At 40.7% G+C, this 20,696-nt stretch overlaps 1 protein-coding gene across 1 annotated transcript in view; it reads left to right on the forward strand.

Annotated features, from left to right (window-relative positions):
• Positions 1 to 20,696, forward strand: part of ncor2 (nuclear receptor corepressor 2) — an 89,162-nt gene that overhangs the window by 14,993 nt on the left and 53,473 nt on the right. Inside the window, 4 exon segments of the mRNA XM_034597069.1 lie at positions 3,194 to 3,392; positions 4,152 to 4,264; positions 11,119 to 11,296; positions 16,422 to 16,604. Coding sequence (XP_034452960.1) covers positions 3,285 to 3,392; positions 4,152 to 4,264; positions 11,119 to 11,296; positions 16,422 to 16,604 — 582 coding nt within the window. The 5' untranslated portion in view covers positions 3,194 to 3,284.

Consider the following 20,696-nt stretch of genomic DNA (forward strand, 5'->3'; position numbering starts at 1 on the left):
CCCACTCTACTCTATGGAGAAGACGAAAGCAAAAGAGGGGAGAAAGGAAAGCACGCTAGAGTGAGGTGACTGAGTTCATTCGCAGTGTTGGCAGCGAGCCATTGACTTGCCTGTGGGTGTCTGTAGCCGTGCCAGTGCATGTGTTGAGCCTCTCGTCTGGAAGCCCCCATTCGCCTCAGAGTTTATGTCAAAGCTCGCTCATTGTGTTGGCCCTCTCATCTTGATTCAGGTTTTTTGTCCTCGGCAGATCTTGTGACTGAGTTCAGATTTGTTTTCCTCCTTCTCAGGGGAATCTCTGCGGACTGGACTGTCATCAAAGAGATGCGTCCGCATGGGATGGCTTATCTCACCCTCTCTTTGTCTCGCTGGCCTCTTTTTTTTCTGCCCTTTGTCGAGCATATTTGTATTCCGTGTCAATATCGTGACTTTTTCCTCATCTAGTATTTCACCAGCTTTTGAGACCTACTCAAGGACTTCAGCACTCCCCTTTGTGTGCTGTGTTTATCCAGGTTTGTCTGACCAAAAAATGAGCACTACTGCACCAGTTTCTTGAAAATATTGAAAGCCACAGTTTTTTCACAAAGGCAAAGAGTCTAGTTGCTGTGAGACTTTGAGCAGTGTTTTCCTGCCCAGTGGCCTCTCTGAGCCCATGTTTACAAAGCTCCTCTGTTCCTTAAAAGCAGAGCCATGTTCAGCCTTTCATAACAGAGCCCTTTGCGTAACTGAAATCAAGTGACACTTTGTGTTTGTGACAGTCGAGCAGCAAAGAACAGGAGCAGGAAGATAGTGCCTGTTTTTGTTCAGAAGAAGAAGATGGAGACTGGCACCATAAGTTAGCCTGTGCCAACGATTTAGGCACATGCTATAAAAAGTGCTCGTCTATTAGTGGTTGCGGAGGTTTTTACTCAGAAGCTCCAAGTCTAGGCTGGGAAACTTTTTAAATGTTACTAAGAGGCCATCAGTGGAGATAGTTGACCCAGCTTGTAAGCCAATGTTACACAGCTTAAAGATCACCATTGTCTTAGAGTTTGACCAAAGAAATATTTTTTAGGTTTAAATTATTATTGATTGTGTAACAAAATCAAACATGCCCTCGGGGGATATCATCTTAATAATCATTTTACCAAATGAACAGTATCAAAGAAACAGTTTTTACACATTATAATCACCAGCAGTTATTCATGTGTTCATCTAAATGTCCCTTATTTGGAAAACAGATTGAACTATTTTGTGTCAAATCTCATTCATAGTCATCTAGATATAAAATGTGTGTATAAATTCGGTTCAGTGGTGGTGGCTTTTCCATTCAATTGCCAAAATCGCAGTACACTCTGCTGCCCTGTCAAGATTTCGTTCAGTGCCATGTCGAGAGCCCGTATTTCTGCCCCCATGCCTCTTGTGTGCCTCACACATTGCTGAAACATGAGCTGTGGGAGAAAGGCGTCATTAGTCAGTGGCTCATAGAAATGGCAGGAGTCCTAATTTCTCTGTTGGCAGGAGTCACAGGGACACATATCATGAGTATTAGTCCAGCCACTACTACTATCACAGGCTTTTTGGACTGCCTGACAGTAGTACAGTAATAGTACAGAGCTGAATATTTATTTTTATCTGGACTTTAAAAGTCATATTTTTATTCCCATTGAGGTTTGAGGCTGGGAAATATTTGGTTTAAAGTATCAGAATATTTTTTATATTGATCAATATCAAAATAAAGTTCAAGGGTCATATTTACTCACGGATTGAATCGTACCTAAGTCACATAGAGGTTTGTTATTGTTCAATACTTTACTTTAACTAGATAACTAGATACTCCACATTGACTTATGCACTGGTGGTATTGGTACTGGCAGTTGTGAGACAGTAGTGACTGAAAAGGCAGACAGTAGTGACTGCTGCATGAGTTTAGGCTAATGTGCTGTCAGTTTGAGACTGCAAATTTAACTGGCTGGTGTCATTTCAAATAAAAAGGTTTTTTTATGTTTCATTGGCACAGTCTTTATGCATATTTTACAACAGATCACTCTGCTATCTATCCAGCTGTAAAAATCCACAATATTTTGAAATTGTTTCCAAAAATTGTTTTGGCCTTTATACGCGTCACTTATGAAATCATATTTTCATAGCCTAATACAGTGATTGTATTAGATGAGGGTTGAACCTAATAAAGAACAGATTTTCTTACATTGTTACATTTATTGTAAATGACTCGCTTTGTGTGAACCAGTGCTGATTGATTTGCTCATTAGCAAAACTGTTAAGTTGGGTGACATCTGCATTTGTCTAATATGGTCTGTAGTTGTCAATTTTATGGAAGATGGGACGTGTTGGAAGGCTGTTTAAGGTTTACAAACTTTGATTGTGTTACTTAACTTGATTGGTAATTGGATGTCAGTCAAAATCACCCAAATGAAGAAAAATATTGCCATAGTGTTTTTTGACAAGAGATTAATGAACAAGCATAATAAAATATTGATAATAATGAAGATGAAAGATGATTTTCTATCCTCACATATCATTATATCGCAAAGCCTTACCTCAGTTATGTTTTGTATGTGTGCTGTAATCTAAAGTAATAGGATATTAAAGAATACAAATCTGCTGAGGGTTTATAAGGGAATGATACAGCTCAGTGCGTGTCTCTTTTTGCTTACCTTGTTATTCTTGATCAATATATGACATGCTTCTTGGAGATGAGGACACTCTACAAGCATCATGTCATCTGGAATTAAAGTGAGTGCCTGACTCAAGGCCTACATCTCTATCTGTCATTGAGTTATTTATGTTGCCTCTAAAGCCCCATTAAACTCTTGAGTATTTTTGGTTTACCAGCTAGCTGCTTGATTTGGCTGGTCTCTGTCTGTGAGCCCTCAGTGTGAGGACAGTGGGCCATTCAGTAAGTAGAGAAGGAGGGGCTCAGTCTAGCAGGTGCAGGCGCTCTTTACTCCTTTACTAGGAGCTGTGGAGGGGGGAGCAGCTGTGGTCAGGAGGTGATGACATTCTGATATCCGGAGCAGACAGACACACACTTTCATCTCACACTACTTTGGAAGTTTTGGCTGTAAAACATCGAATTGTTTCTGAGGAAAAGTTACGCCTATTTTGGAATGTGTTATGCATTGTTTTACTCAGGTTTGAAGGTGCACAGGTTCAATATAATGTTGCTCATGGCTTGTTGTTTTTTTCTCCACAGGTTTTAGGCTAAAAGAAGCAGCCGATAATGCAGGACATTTGCTCTCTAGCCACACCCACTTCCTGCTTGTAGAGGAAGCGGCTGTGCCAAGATGTCCTCTCATTCCCAGTCTGTGCCGCCAGGCCGGAGGGCTGGACTGGACACACGGCACCTCCCCAACCCTGCCTCTCTACCACTGCAGCTGCAACGGGCACACACGGTAAGGGGCCTGGCACATGATGCGTTTATTGGCACCACCTGTGGCGCCTCAACATTTTATAGATTTTACTGTAGTTGCTGCTTGGTCTTTCCCTGCTTGATAGATATTTAGTAAACATGGTATTACCCTGAACCGTTGGAGAGGGTCTGACCCCAGGGGCCCCTACTGGTGTTTTTTTCCAACAGAAACATTCCCAGGTTACAATGTAGTGCACACAGAACCCTCATTAGATGCTTGAGTTGAAAGTTCATGTTGTCATCATGGAGTCACCTTGAGGCTTTTCCATTCTTTCCACCCACATCTCCTAATTATCAAGATTATGTTCGTCTATGTATTGCGGACAAAGCTGCCTGTGCTTCAAAGAAGAGGCCTCAAGGTGATGCAGTAGTTCTCTGACCTTTAGTGATTTGTTTTTGGTTCTTGTATGGCGGGAAAATGTAAGGCTTACCCCCCAAAGGATCCCCACAGCTGCACATGTAGTTAATCCTACCCCTCCTTCTTGTCATCACATTGAGGAGGAGATGCGGGTTGACGGGCTGTGTCCCACAAACCCCCATGGTCGACAGAGGTGCAAGTTTACAGTAACTGTATGTGTTACCCCAGAGAAATGAGAGAAGGAAAGAAAATGACTGGATATTACAGAGGAAACAACCTGGGCAATGTAGGACTTTTATTTGTTTTTTTTCTAATTCAGGGGGCTTTACATCATTCTTAAAGAGAAGAACCATTGCTGATACTTTTTTGTCGTTTGTGTTCCAGGAAGTGGGAATGGTCGACTACCACTCTCATGCCAGGGACTACGGTTCCCACCTGTCCCAGCCCCATCGCCGTCGGCCATCCTTGCTTTCAGAATTTCAACCTGGGAATGAGAGGTAGGTTCACTATGCTCATATATATTATAGCATATAGATTCCTCATGCTTTTTTACATTACCGACTGTACTGGACACGACGTAATATTTTACAGTGCAAAGTAACACTGACCAAAATCACAACCGGAGGCTGTTAATCATGACTCATTTTTCAAACCTTTGCTCGGTTGTGTAAATTGTGGCTTTGTAGATGTAAGTTGCAACACCAGCTGTTAACCTCTTTCATCTTTTTAATTTAGTTTTTTGCCTGATGGTGCTACAGGCAAAAGCCTCTTCTGAAACTTCTGAGTTTGTTCTGAGGAGTTGAGTAAGCTTGCGACTCTCCTTAGACTCTCTCCGTTCTCTTTGACATGATTCTTGTCTAGGTGATAAAAGAGGTTAGCTTTGTTTCAGACTGTTTTGGGGACGAGTCAGCAGCATGATTTACAAAGTTTGGTGTTCTGCTCCCTCTGTCTTTTTCATACCAAGACATTTAAAGTTTCATTAAAATGTATATACACCAGACTGATACAATTACTGTAACTTTAACTGAAGAATTGCACCCTTACTTTATTATATATCCTATTCAACATCCTTCTCTGCTGATGATGTGATATTTTTAATATCATACATTTTTCAGATACGAGATGCCTGATGTGGTATTCACTGTTCTACTGTAAGCACTCACATGAAAATGTTACTATGGCCCCTTTAATGTGTTTGTCCTTGAGTCTTGATGACTGCGGGACAAAGCATGCTCATTGGAAGCTTCATGCAGGCTGTATTTTTATGCAGTATTATTCTACTAAAGCCTCTGCCTGTTAACCCTCCCCCAGTGTAAGCCTTATGTAATTGGCTTCCACAAGCCGTTTCTCTGTAATGTTGTGCTAAACGGCTCTGCAGGGCAATGGAGCTTGCAGAGTTTTGCCATCTTCAAAAGACCAAGAGTAAGTCAGGCAAAGCATTGTATGAATAGTACTCTCTCTCTGGAGACTCAGGTTTTGTACCCACCAAAGTTGTTTATTATTTATATACTCATGCTTTTTTGAGGATGAGTCTTGAGGAGTACTTATTAATAATATATGTGCTAGTCATGAATTTTGCATGAGGATTTGCAGAGGATAAGTCGCAAGAATATTTTTTTTCTCTCCAGCTTAATCTCAGGGCAGATCTTCTTGCATATGTGAAAACATGCAAGGAGAAAAAAATTTGGATTTCAAGAGGTTGATTTTTACTAGAAGTCTCCTGGCAGATACTTCTTACATGAACAGTAGTGGCTGCGGAGTGGGGGCTGTCTTTCAAGATGTGTCAAATAATTTGTATGTCTGGAACGCAATGGAGTTGCAGCAGCAGACAGCAGATGGTAGAATGAGTCTGTAGTGGTGTGTGTCGCTGATGCGTGTTGTCTCCGTGTCTCTAAGTATCAATCAAATGGGATTATGGTCTTCAATGTAAGGCACAGAGCTGTGTACCAGGCACTGTTTAATGGTTAGCTTAGCCTAGCACACATTGTGGGAACACTGGGTCATAAACACCACGCTGTTCAGCTGCAATCCACTAGCTCCTGATTTCCTGACACCTTTCATTCAATCACAGCAGCTTTCGCTCTCACTCAGTCACTCTACATAATATCTGTTTCTCCAAGACGGATGCCATGTGCGACATCAACAGCAGAACAGTGGAGTTGTTTTTCACTAGGTAAACCCCCCCCCCCCCCCATCAAATCAAAAAAGAAGAGAGTAGCAGTTAGCCCACGTTTCATTGTGGAGACTGAAATAAACCGCTAGTTTGGCTGGTAGGCGTCTGTGGGTGGGGAGGCTTTCAGTTGAATATATCAGGCCTTCAGCATTCCTATAGAGGGCTTAGAATCCAATCTAAAGCCCTTATTCTGCAAGTCTGAATAGTGTAATTCTGGCCTTGGCAATCCTTCAATCTATTCTCCTCTCAGATGCGTGCTTGTCTTTTCATAAGTCTCAGTAATTCTGCACACCACGTCCACATTTATAGAATGCTCGGGGTTGTTCACATTCTGACAGTAAATGTAAGAATAATATAGCCTTGTGCTTTCCTTAAAGAATGGCTTTATCTCTTCTTCAGTGAGACAGATCTATGCACCCTTCCTCTGCTCTGTAACTGTATTGGACTTAAGGTAAGAGGAAAATGTGCCATTTATTGCTCCAAGTGTACCCTAATTACAGGTCAGAAAACCACAACAGTATAATCATCGGTGAGCCACTGTGCTGGTTGTTTGTTTCATCCTCCTCTTTACTCCAGGCAATATATCAGTCACTCCACCTCTTCCCATCTGTCTGAGATCAGCCAGGCTACTTGAAAACGGGAGTGAATAAATTTTATTGCAAGAATAACAAGGTAGAGAAACCACTTTTGCTCAGAACCAAGAAGAAACAATAATACCAAATTAGTGTTCACTAGATGTGAATATTGTCATATCGGTTATGAATGAATGTACTAAATGGGTATAAAAGTAGCATGTGTGTTTTGATTATAGGCCTTGATAAGTATACCAGTGCAAAAATGATTCGAACTGTTATACCTAATTCTTATGCCATTTTATTATGACTTATGGTTTTAGTAAGGTTTTTTAAATTAATGTATTGCTGTTTTACAAGGTTCTATTTCTTTGTATACTTAGTTGTCGTTATTATTAGTTTTTGTACGTTATTTCCACACATGCATTTTTTGGGGTCATTTTTTATTATTTCTAAATGACAACGGACCTAGCCACATACAAGGTTGTGGTTTCCAACTCTTCCTTATGCAACACATTTTAAGAATTGTTGTTATTGTTTTATTGCCCAGCCCTACTTTATAATTTATCAGACAAATAGTTTTTCAGAAAACCGCTCTCAGTAATTCATGTATCCTTGATTTGAATGTGATTTTTTTTTTTGTGTTTACCATGTGAACACAGGTGGTGGACTCCATCTACTGTCCCTTCCCTCCTCTGCCCTTTATCAGTTTCAGTCGTCCAAGCTGTGGTGCAGTTAGCCTTGCTCCACTCTCCCTGTTAGCTGTCCCTGCCCCGCTCACAGCTGTGCTGAGCTGCTCCTCTGGGGAGCGAAAGAGAGATTGGCAGCCGATGCACTTTCACTGTAACAGGCGTCTATCAGCACACAAGATCCCTGTTCTTGTCGTAATGGGGCCCAAGCCAGTAAGATAGCGATGGAGCTGTTGTGGACAGTTGTGTTGTGTGTTTTGTTGCCCCCTACCCTCTCCTCCCCACACGCTCCACCCCCCCTCTACCTCTACACACATCTCTTTCTCTCATCCTCCAGACAAATCCTCCCCGGGGATCAGCTTATTCTGCACGCTCACAAGAGGGAGAGGAGAAAGAAAGAGGGAGAAAAGGGTGGGGGTGGGGATGGAGGGTGGGCTGGAGCTTGATGATGTGATTATGTAAGTGCCAGGCCTCTATGGAGATGAGGAAGTGTGTGACTGAATGAGTCAGAAAAATGTGTTCCGGGAGGGGGCCGTTACACACCAGCTTGATATCAATTTTGGCCCTCTCTTTTTTGAGGTACTATTCAGGCAATTGCACAGATAAACATCCACAATCAGTTTCTGTCCTTGACACCCCACGGCACTGTTCAACATGCAGAATCTGTCTCGCATGTTACATAACTGAACTGACTTATCGCGCCCTTGTGAAAACCTCTGGTGTAGTCAGAGGATGGTCTCCATTGTTACGCCACCCCACCAGAACCCTGCGAGACAGGGACAGGCTCCATGTTCTCTGGCACATGGAAAAACCACACACTAGGCCATTGTGGGCCCGGACCAGCAATTATGGTTGTGTTTTCCCTCTTCTCTTAAGAAGCCACTTCCATTTTGACACTGGCAGCGAAGTCGCTGACATTCTGGCATCTGCCTCCAGGGCAAACAGGAGAAAACGCTTCTCTTAGAAAGAACAGGGAGCCATTTACAAGTGGGCTAATAAAATTTCCCACATCTAAGTAGCGGGTGCAGTTAACATTCGGAAGCTATCATTTGCCTACACACTAAGAGCCTGCTCTGTTGGTGTACTCCAGCTTGTTGCTGGGTATTCCCCCCGAATGTACGAATAGGGCTGGGCAATACGGGCAAAACTTATATCAAGATAAAAATGTTTATGTCAGTGGGGATCAAAAATATTCAAAATAAATCTTACATTCTTATTTCTTTGAAGTTGATAAACAAAATCTGCTCCCGAGTGAAGGTTATAGTTTTAAACTCCTTTATGAGCATTGAATGACAGACACTTAACAGTGTTTCCCACAGATTTAGTGCAATCTATGGCCGTAACTGGGGTGCAAGTGCACAAAGTTAGCTCTCTCGCACAACGGATTCAGGATGACAGGTACACAGACTAAAGTGTGAAAGAGAAGTTCTCGCATTAGGGAGAAAATGGCATTTTATGCCACTTGTTGATATGTGTACAATTGCAGCTAAAACTATAAGCTCTGACTGCATTGACAATAAAAACATGTTTTGGACTGGAGCACGAGTGATCATGCCAAAAACATTTGGTTCATTAAAATATAGGGCTGGGGCGACGCATCGCCATCATCGATTACGTTAATACGTCCACTTGCGAAACTTGCGTCTATTTGTCGTATGGAAGGTGGCTGCGCACAGCCAAAGCATGGACTCACCTGAAGAGTAAGCTGAAGCGAAAAAAATCGCCCTAGATACACGTTCATCCTACCAAAAGGTGGACCGCGGTCAGAACCGGACCCTGACTCTGCTCTATACAGACGCTGTTTTTAGATTGTGACAGAACGATTCTATTTTAACATTCTCATACCGTAGTCTTATTTTAACCTGCACAACTTTTTCCGAGTTTACTTCTCTCACTGAACAATAGAAAGTGGGGAAAAAAGAGAAAAGTGTTAAAGCTTTTTAGTTGTGTAATTTAGTTATTTATTAAGAAGACAATAGGAAACACTAACTACATCTCTTTATTTATTTTTTTCTAAAATTCCGCACTTTATTTTAAGATGCCTTTTTCAAACGCTCTTTATTTTGTTTTTAAATGCAAACCTTATTTTACTCGAAATGAGAAAATAACATTTATTATTTTATTATTAGAGTACCCTCCACTGCAGTGTGGAAATTAATTAAAAACATTGTTGAAATACTATTAAATTGTACTTTCTTTATTTTATTTGACTTAATACAGACATTGATACAACTACTAGGTTACTTCAAGAAATGTTTTTGATAGACTGCTAAACTTGATTTGCACAAATTTTATTTTGGAGAGATATGGGACTGTAAAAGGCAGATTAGCTGTTTTAGCTAGAAGATTTAGCTAGGCAGATTGTGTTTTTTTTGTTGTGGATTAATGCTTTGCAGTGCATTTTTTGTTTTTTGTCAGATTTTCTTTGCATTTAAGAGCAGATTATTAAATAAATATAAATGACATTTGTTTTAATAAAATGTTTGATCAATTCATTATTTTATGAATTGAGTAATAAAAAAAATAATCTTTAGTTTAATAGATACAAAAATAATCAATAGGTGCAGCCCTATTACAAAACTATGGCAGGAAAAATACAAATATGGTGGGCCACCACACTCAGTCAGTTATGTTTCACCTTCTCACTGTGCATGCACAATGCATATATATAGATATATCTATATAGATCTATATCTATATATATATATATTGTACTTTTGTTTTTCATCATTTTTTATTAAAATAAAATACGAGCACCCTCTCTGCTTCCCTCTCTTCCAGTATAATTGTTGGCAATCCCTGCCATCTACATCAGTTCTACTTTTAGGCTGCTGTATGGGGAGTGTCATAGCTTAACACATAGTTAAGCTATGACAAGCTATGTCATAGCGTAACACCTTTTAGCTTTGTGTGTGTGGCCTTTGACCACCGAGCATTGCCTGCAAGGCCACACACAAGAGCAGCTCTTCCATATGCTGTGATATTTAAAACTATTAGATGGTAGTGTTACAGTGAGTCATTTTTTCCAGTTTTCTTGCTTCCCTTTCTTTCCACTTTGTGCTATTCAATAACCCATTACATGTGCCCAATTTGCAGAAAAATAGTCTTCAGTGATTACTTTATGATGATGATATTTTGAACCAAAGCAAGCCAGCTGGCGTTGGTGTGTAGCCTTTAACACAACAGTAAAGATTTAGGTCAGGATGATCTCAGGCTCTAGCAGTCATTTTGTGCTTTTGTGCAAATGTGTCTTTGTGTAGTTCAATGTATCATATATGAATAGGATTTAAATTGAACACAGTGTTCACACAAAACCAGAACCAAGGCTCATCTCTTGCTCAGAAGATCAGTATTGTCTAAATGTTACTGATGTCTTCACACCTCATATTATTTAACCTGGGGTATCAGTTTGATTTGACACATAACACCTTATTGATTCTTTTTATGTCTTTTGCCCATTTATTTGATTGATTTTCTCAGTCTGTTTGATCCACATTTCACTTTAGTGCTTGTCCTGCTACTGAGGTCTAGTCCAAAATTTTAGGCAAACGGTCACAGCAGTCAAATTTCCAAACTTCACACATGGTCCTTATCTTTCAATAGGTTTTCATTTGGACTAGTCTCTCATCCAACAGAATCAGATTTTGCTAAATTTTCATTAGTTTTAACTGGAATTACTTTACCTTAGCATCAGTTATACCCTAGTTTTACTTTAATTTTAGCTGAAGAGTAGATACAGTGTAGTATATATGTTATATACAATATAGCCTAGCTAACATATAGCCCTGCTAACATTTGTGTGCTAACACACCTATAGTTAGTTAACATGTATGACTATTGGAAGAACCATATAAATAACTGCAGTAGCTTTCTCTACTTTTCTCTAATCTGAGACATTTGTATTTTTTCTGTTGCAGAGGACAAGAGCAGCATATCCGCTATGAACACATATACCTGCAAGATCCCAGCGCCCACTCAGAGTTGGAGTATGTGGAAGTCAAAAGGCCTCGTCTAGACATGGGACCCGACTCTATGATGAGAAGCTCGTCCCACCGGCAACCAATGCCTCTGGGGGGGTCAGAGGACATGGCAAAGGTCAGTAGAACATTTGAACAGTTTGAGATATTTTTGTTCAAGATGGTCAACAAGAAAATGACAAAACCCTAACTATAGAGTAAGAAAATTGATTTGTTCAAATATATTTTAAATAACAACGTTGTCTATTATCATAATAATAAAAAAAAAAAATGTAAATCCTAGTAATGCACTAGTGTTTTAAGGGGATACACATGCACAGGAAGATTTTGAAAAATGAAGATTCATAAAGTGGATTCTTCTCAAAAAAGCTGTGACTGTATTCTCGAGATCCTGTGTTTTTCTTTTTTGGCTGAATCCCACCGGGCTACCTCAGAGTCACAGAGGATGCTATTAAAGATGCTGCACCAGAAGTCATAAAGGAGATTCTGTATCATAGGAGCTGGTGCTCTGTTCGCAGCAGTGGGAAGACTAAGGGAGTTGTGAAACAGCAATTTATAAATAATGGAGCTGACCTAGATTTCAAAAGACAGAGGAAGAAAGTGTGTGAACTGCACAGCAAAACGACTTGCTCGCAGTGTAGATCTGCTGGTGGGGACGTGTTCCTGACATTGCACAGAGTGCTTTAGACTGCCAGGGGAGGCAGGCAGCCAAAGAGTGGTAAATAGATACAGCAATAACAGAGGGTACAGGGAAAAAAACACTTACTTCTAAGCTAGCAGGCAAATTTTCAGGAATGCCAGTAATTCCCCTCAGAGCAGCGCGGACTGTACTAAACCCATTATATAAGTCATGTCAGATGCAATCACTGCATGGAACAAGTGCACCCAATGATAGTGGGACAGAGGGGGAGATGCAACTGAAAAAGAGGCAAAGGGCGATTGTAGAGAGGCACAGATAAAGGGGGGAAAAGACAGGGAGGGACAAAGAAACAAAGAGCAACAAGAGAAGAGTGAGTAGGCTAGTAGTATTAGACAAAGCTGAGGCTTGCATCATGACTCACATGGACAGTGAGTCAGGGGAGGACAAAAGCTACTGTATGCCCTAGTACACCACAGTCATGGTTAAAAAAGCGAATGAGAAGAAGAGACTTTACAAGTGTATTCACAAAATTTCCATGCATGTCATATTTGCCATATATGGTTTAAAGAGTGAGCAGTGTCGTTGTTCTTGGAATATTTATGCTAGTGAGAAAAAACTACAAGTGACAAACTACAGCAAAACAGTAACAATGGTCAAATGTGCAGATATGGCCTTTCTGAAAGAGTAAATTAGTGATCAGGTGGTCTGATGTGTCCAATATTTGGTTGTCACAGATATTTTGGTATCAGCGTGTATGTAGGTAACAGGTTAGTTGACTTTGTTTTGCAGCGCTGTCACCTGAGTCATGATTGATCAGACCCAATCAGGAAGCTCGTGGGCGGCTGCTTCATTGTTTCCAATGTCTCCATTCCTGCACATCCAGACTAAAACACAACCCCAGAGTTTTCAAACTAAAACAGGGCCAGAAGTGTTACAAAAGTGTTGCAGGCTCAAAAACTCTGGAATGGGTACATGTCTGGTGTAAGCGTAGAAAAGGAATGTGTTTATAAAGCTAAATAATTTATGTAACCACGATAGAAGTGGCAGTTGTCCACATTCAGGGGAGCGTTGGCACAGGAACAATGTACAAACAGGGTAGCGGCAACATAAGTCTGAAAAGTTGCTGATGAGATTTCAAGTTCACAGCAAAGATGCCCACACAACTTACTATTCTAAGTTTCTTGCATTTTAAATATATTGATTTAGCCTTGAATGTCAACTTTGTTTGGACGTTAGAGCCTTTTACTCCATATTGCATTTTTTTAGTGCTCTTGTTTAGTTTCCCTTTTTGTAATGATATTCAACTGAGAGATCTAAGGAACTCTTACTTCAGCCTCAGTTTTAGTTGCTTAGTGCACCTGCTGCAGTGGACTTTATGTCCAAGCCAGTGCGACATCTACTATATAGGATGTCGAAAACAGGATGTTTATATTTACATGTTGTCTAGAACGCAACCATTTTAAGACTACGTGAGCGATCTTATAGGCTGGTGCTGAGTAAACAGAACAGACCTACACAGACACATTATAACCCCAAGAGCTAATAAAAAACATAACATGATGCATGCACAGCCGGAGACATCATGCAGTGGAATGTTTCTAAATGTGCCAGGGTTTTCGAGGTCATATAAGCTATAAGCTGTGCCGGGCCAAGGGCTTAACTGTTGGCCTGTGACCTTCTCGCACGATGTCACTGGTGTAGTTGATGTTAATTTGCTGCTGCACTGTTATCACAATCAGAGGACGGTGTAGGGCACAAGACCAGGTGGAAAACTGAAGTCTCAGACAGCGTAGTCTAATTTTCACTTGATAGTTTTGTACCAAACATGTTGTGTAATAACATTACCATGAATTAATTCCCTGAGAGACATGTCTGGCATGCTGAGCTGTAACACAGGATAAGAAGAGTGGTGCTTTGACAATATCATGCCATTCAATAACCCGGTCTTTTTTTTTCCTTTTTTTTATGTGTTGATTTGTTTTGTGACTAAATGGCTTTGGCAGTGTTGTGGTTCTTCATCTACGACAGCCCTCAAACATCCTCTGGCATTGACCTTTTCCAATCACTGCAGGTCTACAGGGATGTAACGCAGCCTGCCTAGTCCAGATTAGTCCATTTACATAACCCTCATTTCAGATGTTTAAAAATAACACAAAACAAACCCCAAGCAGGCTCACACATGTAGTCATTTATGGAGGATGTAATTGTAGAATCATGGTCACATACAGAACATACATAAAACAGGAACATACACACTGAAACATGGGTCACACTGCTGCAGAGCAAGTGGGCCTCTCCTGCCATTTATGTGTGTTGTTGTTACATAAAGTGCAGCATGTAATGGTAACAATTTCCAGTCTTACTTTGCACATGAATGGATCACTGCGAATCGGCTTAAAGCATGAAGGCAATTTATGTATTGAGCTTTCTAAGCCAGCACATTTGAATGTGTATATGAACCAGAACACGACAGAGCTCATCAAACTGTGTGGGAGACAGCAGGTGGCTAAACTCAAAATCATTTACATGTGTGGAAAACAGGAATCAAAAGTTAGAAAAAGACAAAGTCTTGCATGGGATTTGATAGCAGACGACTATGCAGGTGACCTCTCCTTTCCATGGCTAACTACAGACCATACTTTGTTTGTTGTTGATGACTTGTCTAGTCCGATGAATCCCAGTGTTTGGGCAGCTTTTAATACATCAATAAACAATGTAATGGACTAGTTTAATCTCAAAGCTAATTTACTTTACTTTGAGTTACTTTCAACCACATGATGCCCTCTGAAGCACAAAAATCATCCCAGATATGAGTTCAGTTGAAATTAAATGAATAACCTGGTCAATCTTCATTTAGATCCTAAACATTTAGCCGATTGGATAAACAGGTTAGCAATCTTGGAGCCCATCGGCTATCGTCTTATGACCAATTAGCCTCTTGGGGCAGCGGTCAGTATTTTGGCCTTTCTGGTGTAGACAGCCGATATTCAGCGGCTGTGGCTGAGGGGGTAGAGTGGTTGTCCTCCAACCAGAAGGTCGGAGGTTCAATCCTCAGTCATCTGCATGCTGAACCCCTAAATGGCCCCTCATAGATGTTGAATACACAAATTGTAAGTCGATTTGGATAAAAGCGTCCGCCAAATGACATGTAATGTAATGTCATATTCGGGATAAAACAGCCATCCATTCACCGTACACTGTTTTCAGTACGATGACTCCACACGAGTCAAATGTTTTTCTTCACAAAACACAAACTTTACTTTTTGGAGGTGTTTTAGGTCCAGACCACATTTTGGCTAATCTCTATGAACCGCTATCTGCATATGAATGCAGGTGAATTAAATATCCGATTAGATAGCTGATGCATTTCGCTCAAAGTGTTCCACCTCTTTTGCTCTCCACACGAACTGTTCACCTGTGGGCAATCAAAGTCTGCTCTAACCTGAGTGGTCAAACTAGACATGAAAACCAGAAGGCTGCAGACCCCATAATATTGTCCCTCGCCTACTGATACTGCATAATCACATGCTTGGCTAGGGTGCAAAAGTCTGTTTAGCGACTAAATCGTAACTTATACAGTCTACCGAATCTGACTGAAAAGGTTACTTTACTTTCTGATCCAATGAAGTAAAGTAAAACATCAGATCTATATGGACAAGTAAGGAGAAAGTACTGTTTAAGTTATAAATGAAATTACATCACTTTATCCACAGTTTTGTTTGTTTGAGGTTTGACTAGGCTTGATCCTCTGTAGTTGTTTATCGGCACCTGCCTGGAAAATTCCTGCTGAATGACAGTGCACAGAGAGAACACCGACTTAGGAGTACTGTACTCGAAAGATCAGTTGTTGAATGAATTACTTCTCTGTTCTCTTTTATTAGTACAGCTGCTCATTTGATAAGCCACACTGTGTACTGCTTGACTGACAGACACACACCAATTTCAATTTCCTACCAGAAGGCATGGCTAATAAGCACCTGCTGAATATGATCAACGCACACTTGACACCACCCTTAAGATTTTGCCTCTACACCCTGAGAGTATTTCACATTTCAAAAAGTGTCTCCAAAGCAGAGCCACCTGCCAGTGTTCTGGTGCATAATCTAAGCCAAGGGAGGCTGTGACCTCATATTCATTAGTGTGGTCTAGTGACACTGAGACGCTGGCTTTCATTACCCAGAGGACTTAATTACTGGTGTGTGTTACCTTCCCAAATGGATACACAGACTTTGTTTGGATGATTTCATACGGAGTAATTTTCATTCAGGAAGACAGGAAAGAGAAGAAATGGAAGTGTGAAAATCCATTCTTCTGACACATTCAAGATATATCAAGAAGGTCTTTATGCTCTGTAGGATGTAAGACACCTTATATTGACTTGTTATCTGCAATCACTTCAATCCAAACCTTATGTAGACTTGTCCTACCATGTTACCATTTCTTTTAGAAATATTCTTCTGTCCTCTCCCTTTGATTTAAATGAACTAAATGTATTGTGTTTGACTCTTTCTAGAATATAAGATTGAAAAATACTGTGGACGATAATATAATATAACATTTTAACATCAAAACATGTAACATTTTCTCTATTGGTCATCCGTAGGAGCGTGGAGGTGCCATGGGGAAGCTGGAACCCATCTCCCCCGTGAGCCCAGTCCACATGGACCCTGACTTGGATCTTGTGCCGGCTCGCTTCTCTAAGGAGGAGCTCATCCAGAACATGGATCGCGTGGACAGGGAGATCACTATGGTGGAGCAGCAGATCAGCAAACTGCGCAAGAAACAGGTCAGCACACCTCTGAAATTAGATTTTAGATTATAATGGCTTGGTTTGGGTTTAGAGATTAGGTTTTCAGCAGACTGAAATTTGCCTGTTCTGTCTAGCACTTTGATTTTTGTTGTGGAATCTCATCCAGTTCTGCCATGAACACCTTTTGCGTTAAAAGAGATTTATATTTCTGCCTCATGGTGGGTATACAGTATGGAGTTTTTGGCTGTCCTAGACCAGGGGTCGGCAACCTTTACTATCAAAAGAGCCGTTTTGCCTCCTCTTCCTTCAAATAGAATTTGTCTGGAGCCGCAAAACATATTTGATAACACAGCTTATAAAGTTTTATATAAAGTTATGCTCAGAGTTGTGTTAGTTCACACTTAAAATGAACTAGTTCAAAGTTCAGTTCATGCAGATGAAAATGAACTAGTTCACGTTCATAGTTTTAAATTTTCAACTAAGTTCACGATTCCAAAACTGAACCCCGGGGGCCTGTGTGTGCGCTGTCTGGGAGCACACGCGCACACTCTCGCTTCTGGTATTTCACATGATGGCCTGATACGATGACGATTTAAAAAATGAACGTAAATGTTCATCATATGAAAACTGATTTGAACGCCGTTCATTGAACGCAGCACTGTACAGGGAGCCACTGCAGAGGGGCTGAAGAACCGCATGCGGCTCCGGAGCTGAATGCGGCTCCAGAGCCGCGGGTTGCCGACCCCTGTCCTAGACCATAGATGGCCAACATAAAAGAAATGTGGCGATATGTTTTGGTCTTGTGTCGCATTGTGAGAGAGGTTGAAAGATGCCCATTGCCACAGTCTTGTGACTGAAGATAGCTTGTGAAAACAATTTTTAGACCATCAGAAATTTAGGGGAAACATCTCACAATGTGTCTGTTGCTACGACCTACGTCTATTAACCAACCACCAATGAATGCAGCATGAAATGTTGCATTGATAACAAGACACTGGCGCCAATCTTATATAGAGACTTGAGCCTACAATGAATCAGGTGATCACATCATACAGTCAACATTCATCAACTCAATGTTGTACCCGTTTATTTACAATGTTGCAAATTGAGGTTTGAATAAAGTTGATTGTTGATATGTCACAGTTTGTAGGCACATTACGAGTAGTTATATTGTTATAGCACAACTACAACACTTGATCGATGTTTTAGAGGGAACATTTGGACCAGAGATATTTTTGGAAACTAGATTATGTAAAACAAATTTGTCTAAATCCTGAAAAGAGAACAAATAATGAGCCATAAAACCGGAGATTATCTTTTCATTCTTCCGTCACCTTATCAGAAGAATGTGAAAAAAATGAATTTTGCAGTGAATGTAGAATGCAAAACAACTTCTAGGAAGGTGCGTACAGCTTGGCATACAGTTGAGTGTGACCCACCCTTTTTGAAGTGTTTCGTAGGGGAGTTTCAGGCACTTAGAAGTTATTTGTGCACAACCCATAAGACAATATGATAGGTGACAGTGTGATGTAATTCATGTGCATTCTGCACATATTTTTAGCAGGCATGCAGACATGACTTAAACCACTACCAGGTAAATAAGTAGTTATTCTTCATGCCTATGGAAGAGCTGGTCAGTGCTGGCATCTTTGTCATTTTTTTTTATAGTCTCAGCGTTTCAATTGTTTGATATGTTCATGTGCAGTGTTCCAGTGTTCCCCGCCAGGCTACAGTTGGCATTGGTGCAGTAAAGTCTTGAAACAGAATTTGACGTTATAATCGCTGCATTCAAGCTTGAAGCTGTTTGTTGCTCACTGTACCACAATTCTATACACACACTCTTCCAGGCAGCTGCATTCCCTCTTTTCTCCTCTTCTCTGCAGCTTTTTATTTAAGAGAAAAGTAGGTTAAAAATATATAAGGCTATAAATAACTGCTTGCCCAGGGGGAGGAGGAGGATTATGATGGAATTTTTCTTTTGACTGCTAAACCACTCGTATCCCTGCCACACTGTCTCCTTGTTGGCAGACTGCCATGTTTACTGGAGAAACTGTATGGTTGAGCTCACTCACACAGGCCCCTCCTGCACCATGGATGCCATTACATCGTTCATTACATTTAATTATGAAGAAAAAAAACATGTAACATTAGGGTAATGTATTGATGAAAGATGCATGCATTGTTTTTTTAATTAATTTCTGGTCTCATTGATGCCTTTTATCTAAATGGTTGGACTATTTTTCTATACTATTTACACCACAGCAGCTTGGGGTAGCACTGGTTTCACAGACTGACGGCTCAGAGATTCACTGCCCATTGATTTGATGAGCTCAAAGTCCTGATTATAATAAGCTTTAACATCGTTGTAGGAGATGTGCGCTAAAAATAATGATTAGGCATAAGCTCGATTAGTTTGCCTCGCATTCGATTAACTTCCTTTTCCAAGATAACCTGAAGAAGCTACAGCTAATACAATATGCAGATAGCATCATTACACCTGCTGAAATAGATGGGTGTTGAATAAAAGTAAGAAGCCTCCTACCTGAATGTCTTTTACATTGCTTTTTATTAATGATAATATTTCTAGGTGTTTTTGCCTAATTGCAAAAAGAACCAAAATAAGATCAGATGCCATCCTTGGGGTTGAAACTGCTGAATAATTGAGAAGATTCTCTGCTACTTCCAAGCATAAATCAAGTGTTTTTTATAGATATTATTTTACAGTTCTACTCCGTTCAAGCATTAAAACATCTGGAGTAATTAAGTGGCATGGTAAAACTTATTTAAAGAGTTGTGGCAGAGTTGGTGGACGGGCGGGGGGTTAGGGCTTAGGTTACCACCAGCCTGTATCATGTCAGCCAAGCTCAGGATGGCTGGTTTATTTTATTTTACTCTGTGGTGGGTTTGGAAAGGGAAGGGGGTCTCTATGGGAATGTCTGTGTTTCCCTCACCAGATGCTTATCCAGGCCTATCATGGCACACGATGATCCATCTTGCTCTGCTCTCATGTGGAGCCTCTAGAGGCTTTCTTTTCCCTCTCTGAAGCCCCTGACTGGAGATGAGCGGGCGGGAGGGAGTAGGGGGCTGTCTTAACTGTAGATCAGCAAAACACACACCAGCGACACTAGGCCCGGGCCTCTAGACAGCTAGTTACAGATGGATACTTCCGTGTCCAACGTACAGCCTGCACAACACAGAGACTGTATTTTCAGGCGAAATATAGTGTCAAACATCACTTAAAATTTGTACTATGTCGGCTTGAGTTAGTACGTTTATTTTGATATAGTTTTGTACCATTTTAAAACTTTTTAAACTGCAGTTGCTTAAAGTGGTTACACTATATGTACATTTTCCCCATTGCTACATGGCTGACATCAGAACTAACAGCTGTTTACTTACCAATCTAGCTGAAATATTGCGAGTGGACAATTTCGCTATCCATAAAACATTCACTAAAATCATGTGTTAACCAAAATGATAAAAATGCTCAACGCAGCGGGAGGGTTCTCCTCTCAGGCGTGTTCGTAACAGCAACAAATCCTCCGCAGGATTCAGGAAAAGGGTGGTGCAGCAGGCGGAGGCAGGACGTAACGTATGAATTCTGCTGCAGAGATCACATGTTTTTGTTTACATCACACCAACACCGGCTGTTATCACCACAAACTCTATTGACATCTTTGTCAGTTTCATCTGTGTGGGGCTCCACTCTTTCATCCGGAGATTCTTTCTGTTTTAATTAAAAAACATTTTTTTAGCATTTGTCATGTGTTAGAAGCGTCATCAACACACCCACACGCTTGTGTTGAATCCTGCGGAGGATCTAATGACTTCTTTACAACTGTATGTGTTGAAGGTGCCACTCTCTGAGTCACGTTAGAAAATTCCATGTATAAATAATTTAGATGTTAAAATACTTTTTGTCTCATTATCGCCTGCCATTATCACAGGCGGAAAAAAGTTGCTACGTCCACATGCTGCTTATTGACACAGTTAGGTGTGGTATGATTTAATGATGCCGACAGGTCCAATTATGGCTTCTCATTATGTGGATAGACAGTGCGGTCAGACAGTCGTAACTCTCCCTTGCTTATTGCTTGCATTTAGACTTGGCTTCTTCTGATACGTCAA

Source organism: Hippoglossus hippoglossus, chromosome 9 (genome assembly GCF_009819705.1).
Source record: "Hippoglossus hippoglossus isolate fHipHip1 chromosome 9, fHipHip1.pri, whole genome shotgun sequence".
Lineage (NCBI taxonomy): Eukaryota > Metazoa > Chordata > Actinopteri > Pleuronectiformes > Pleuronectidae > Hippoglossus > Hippoglossus hippoglossus.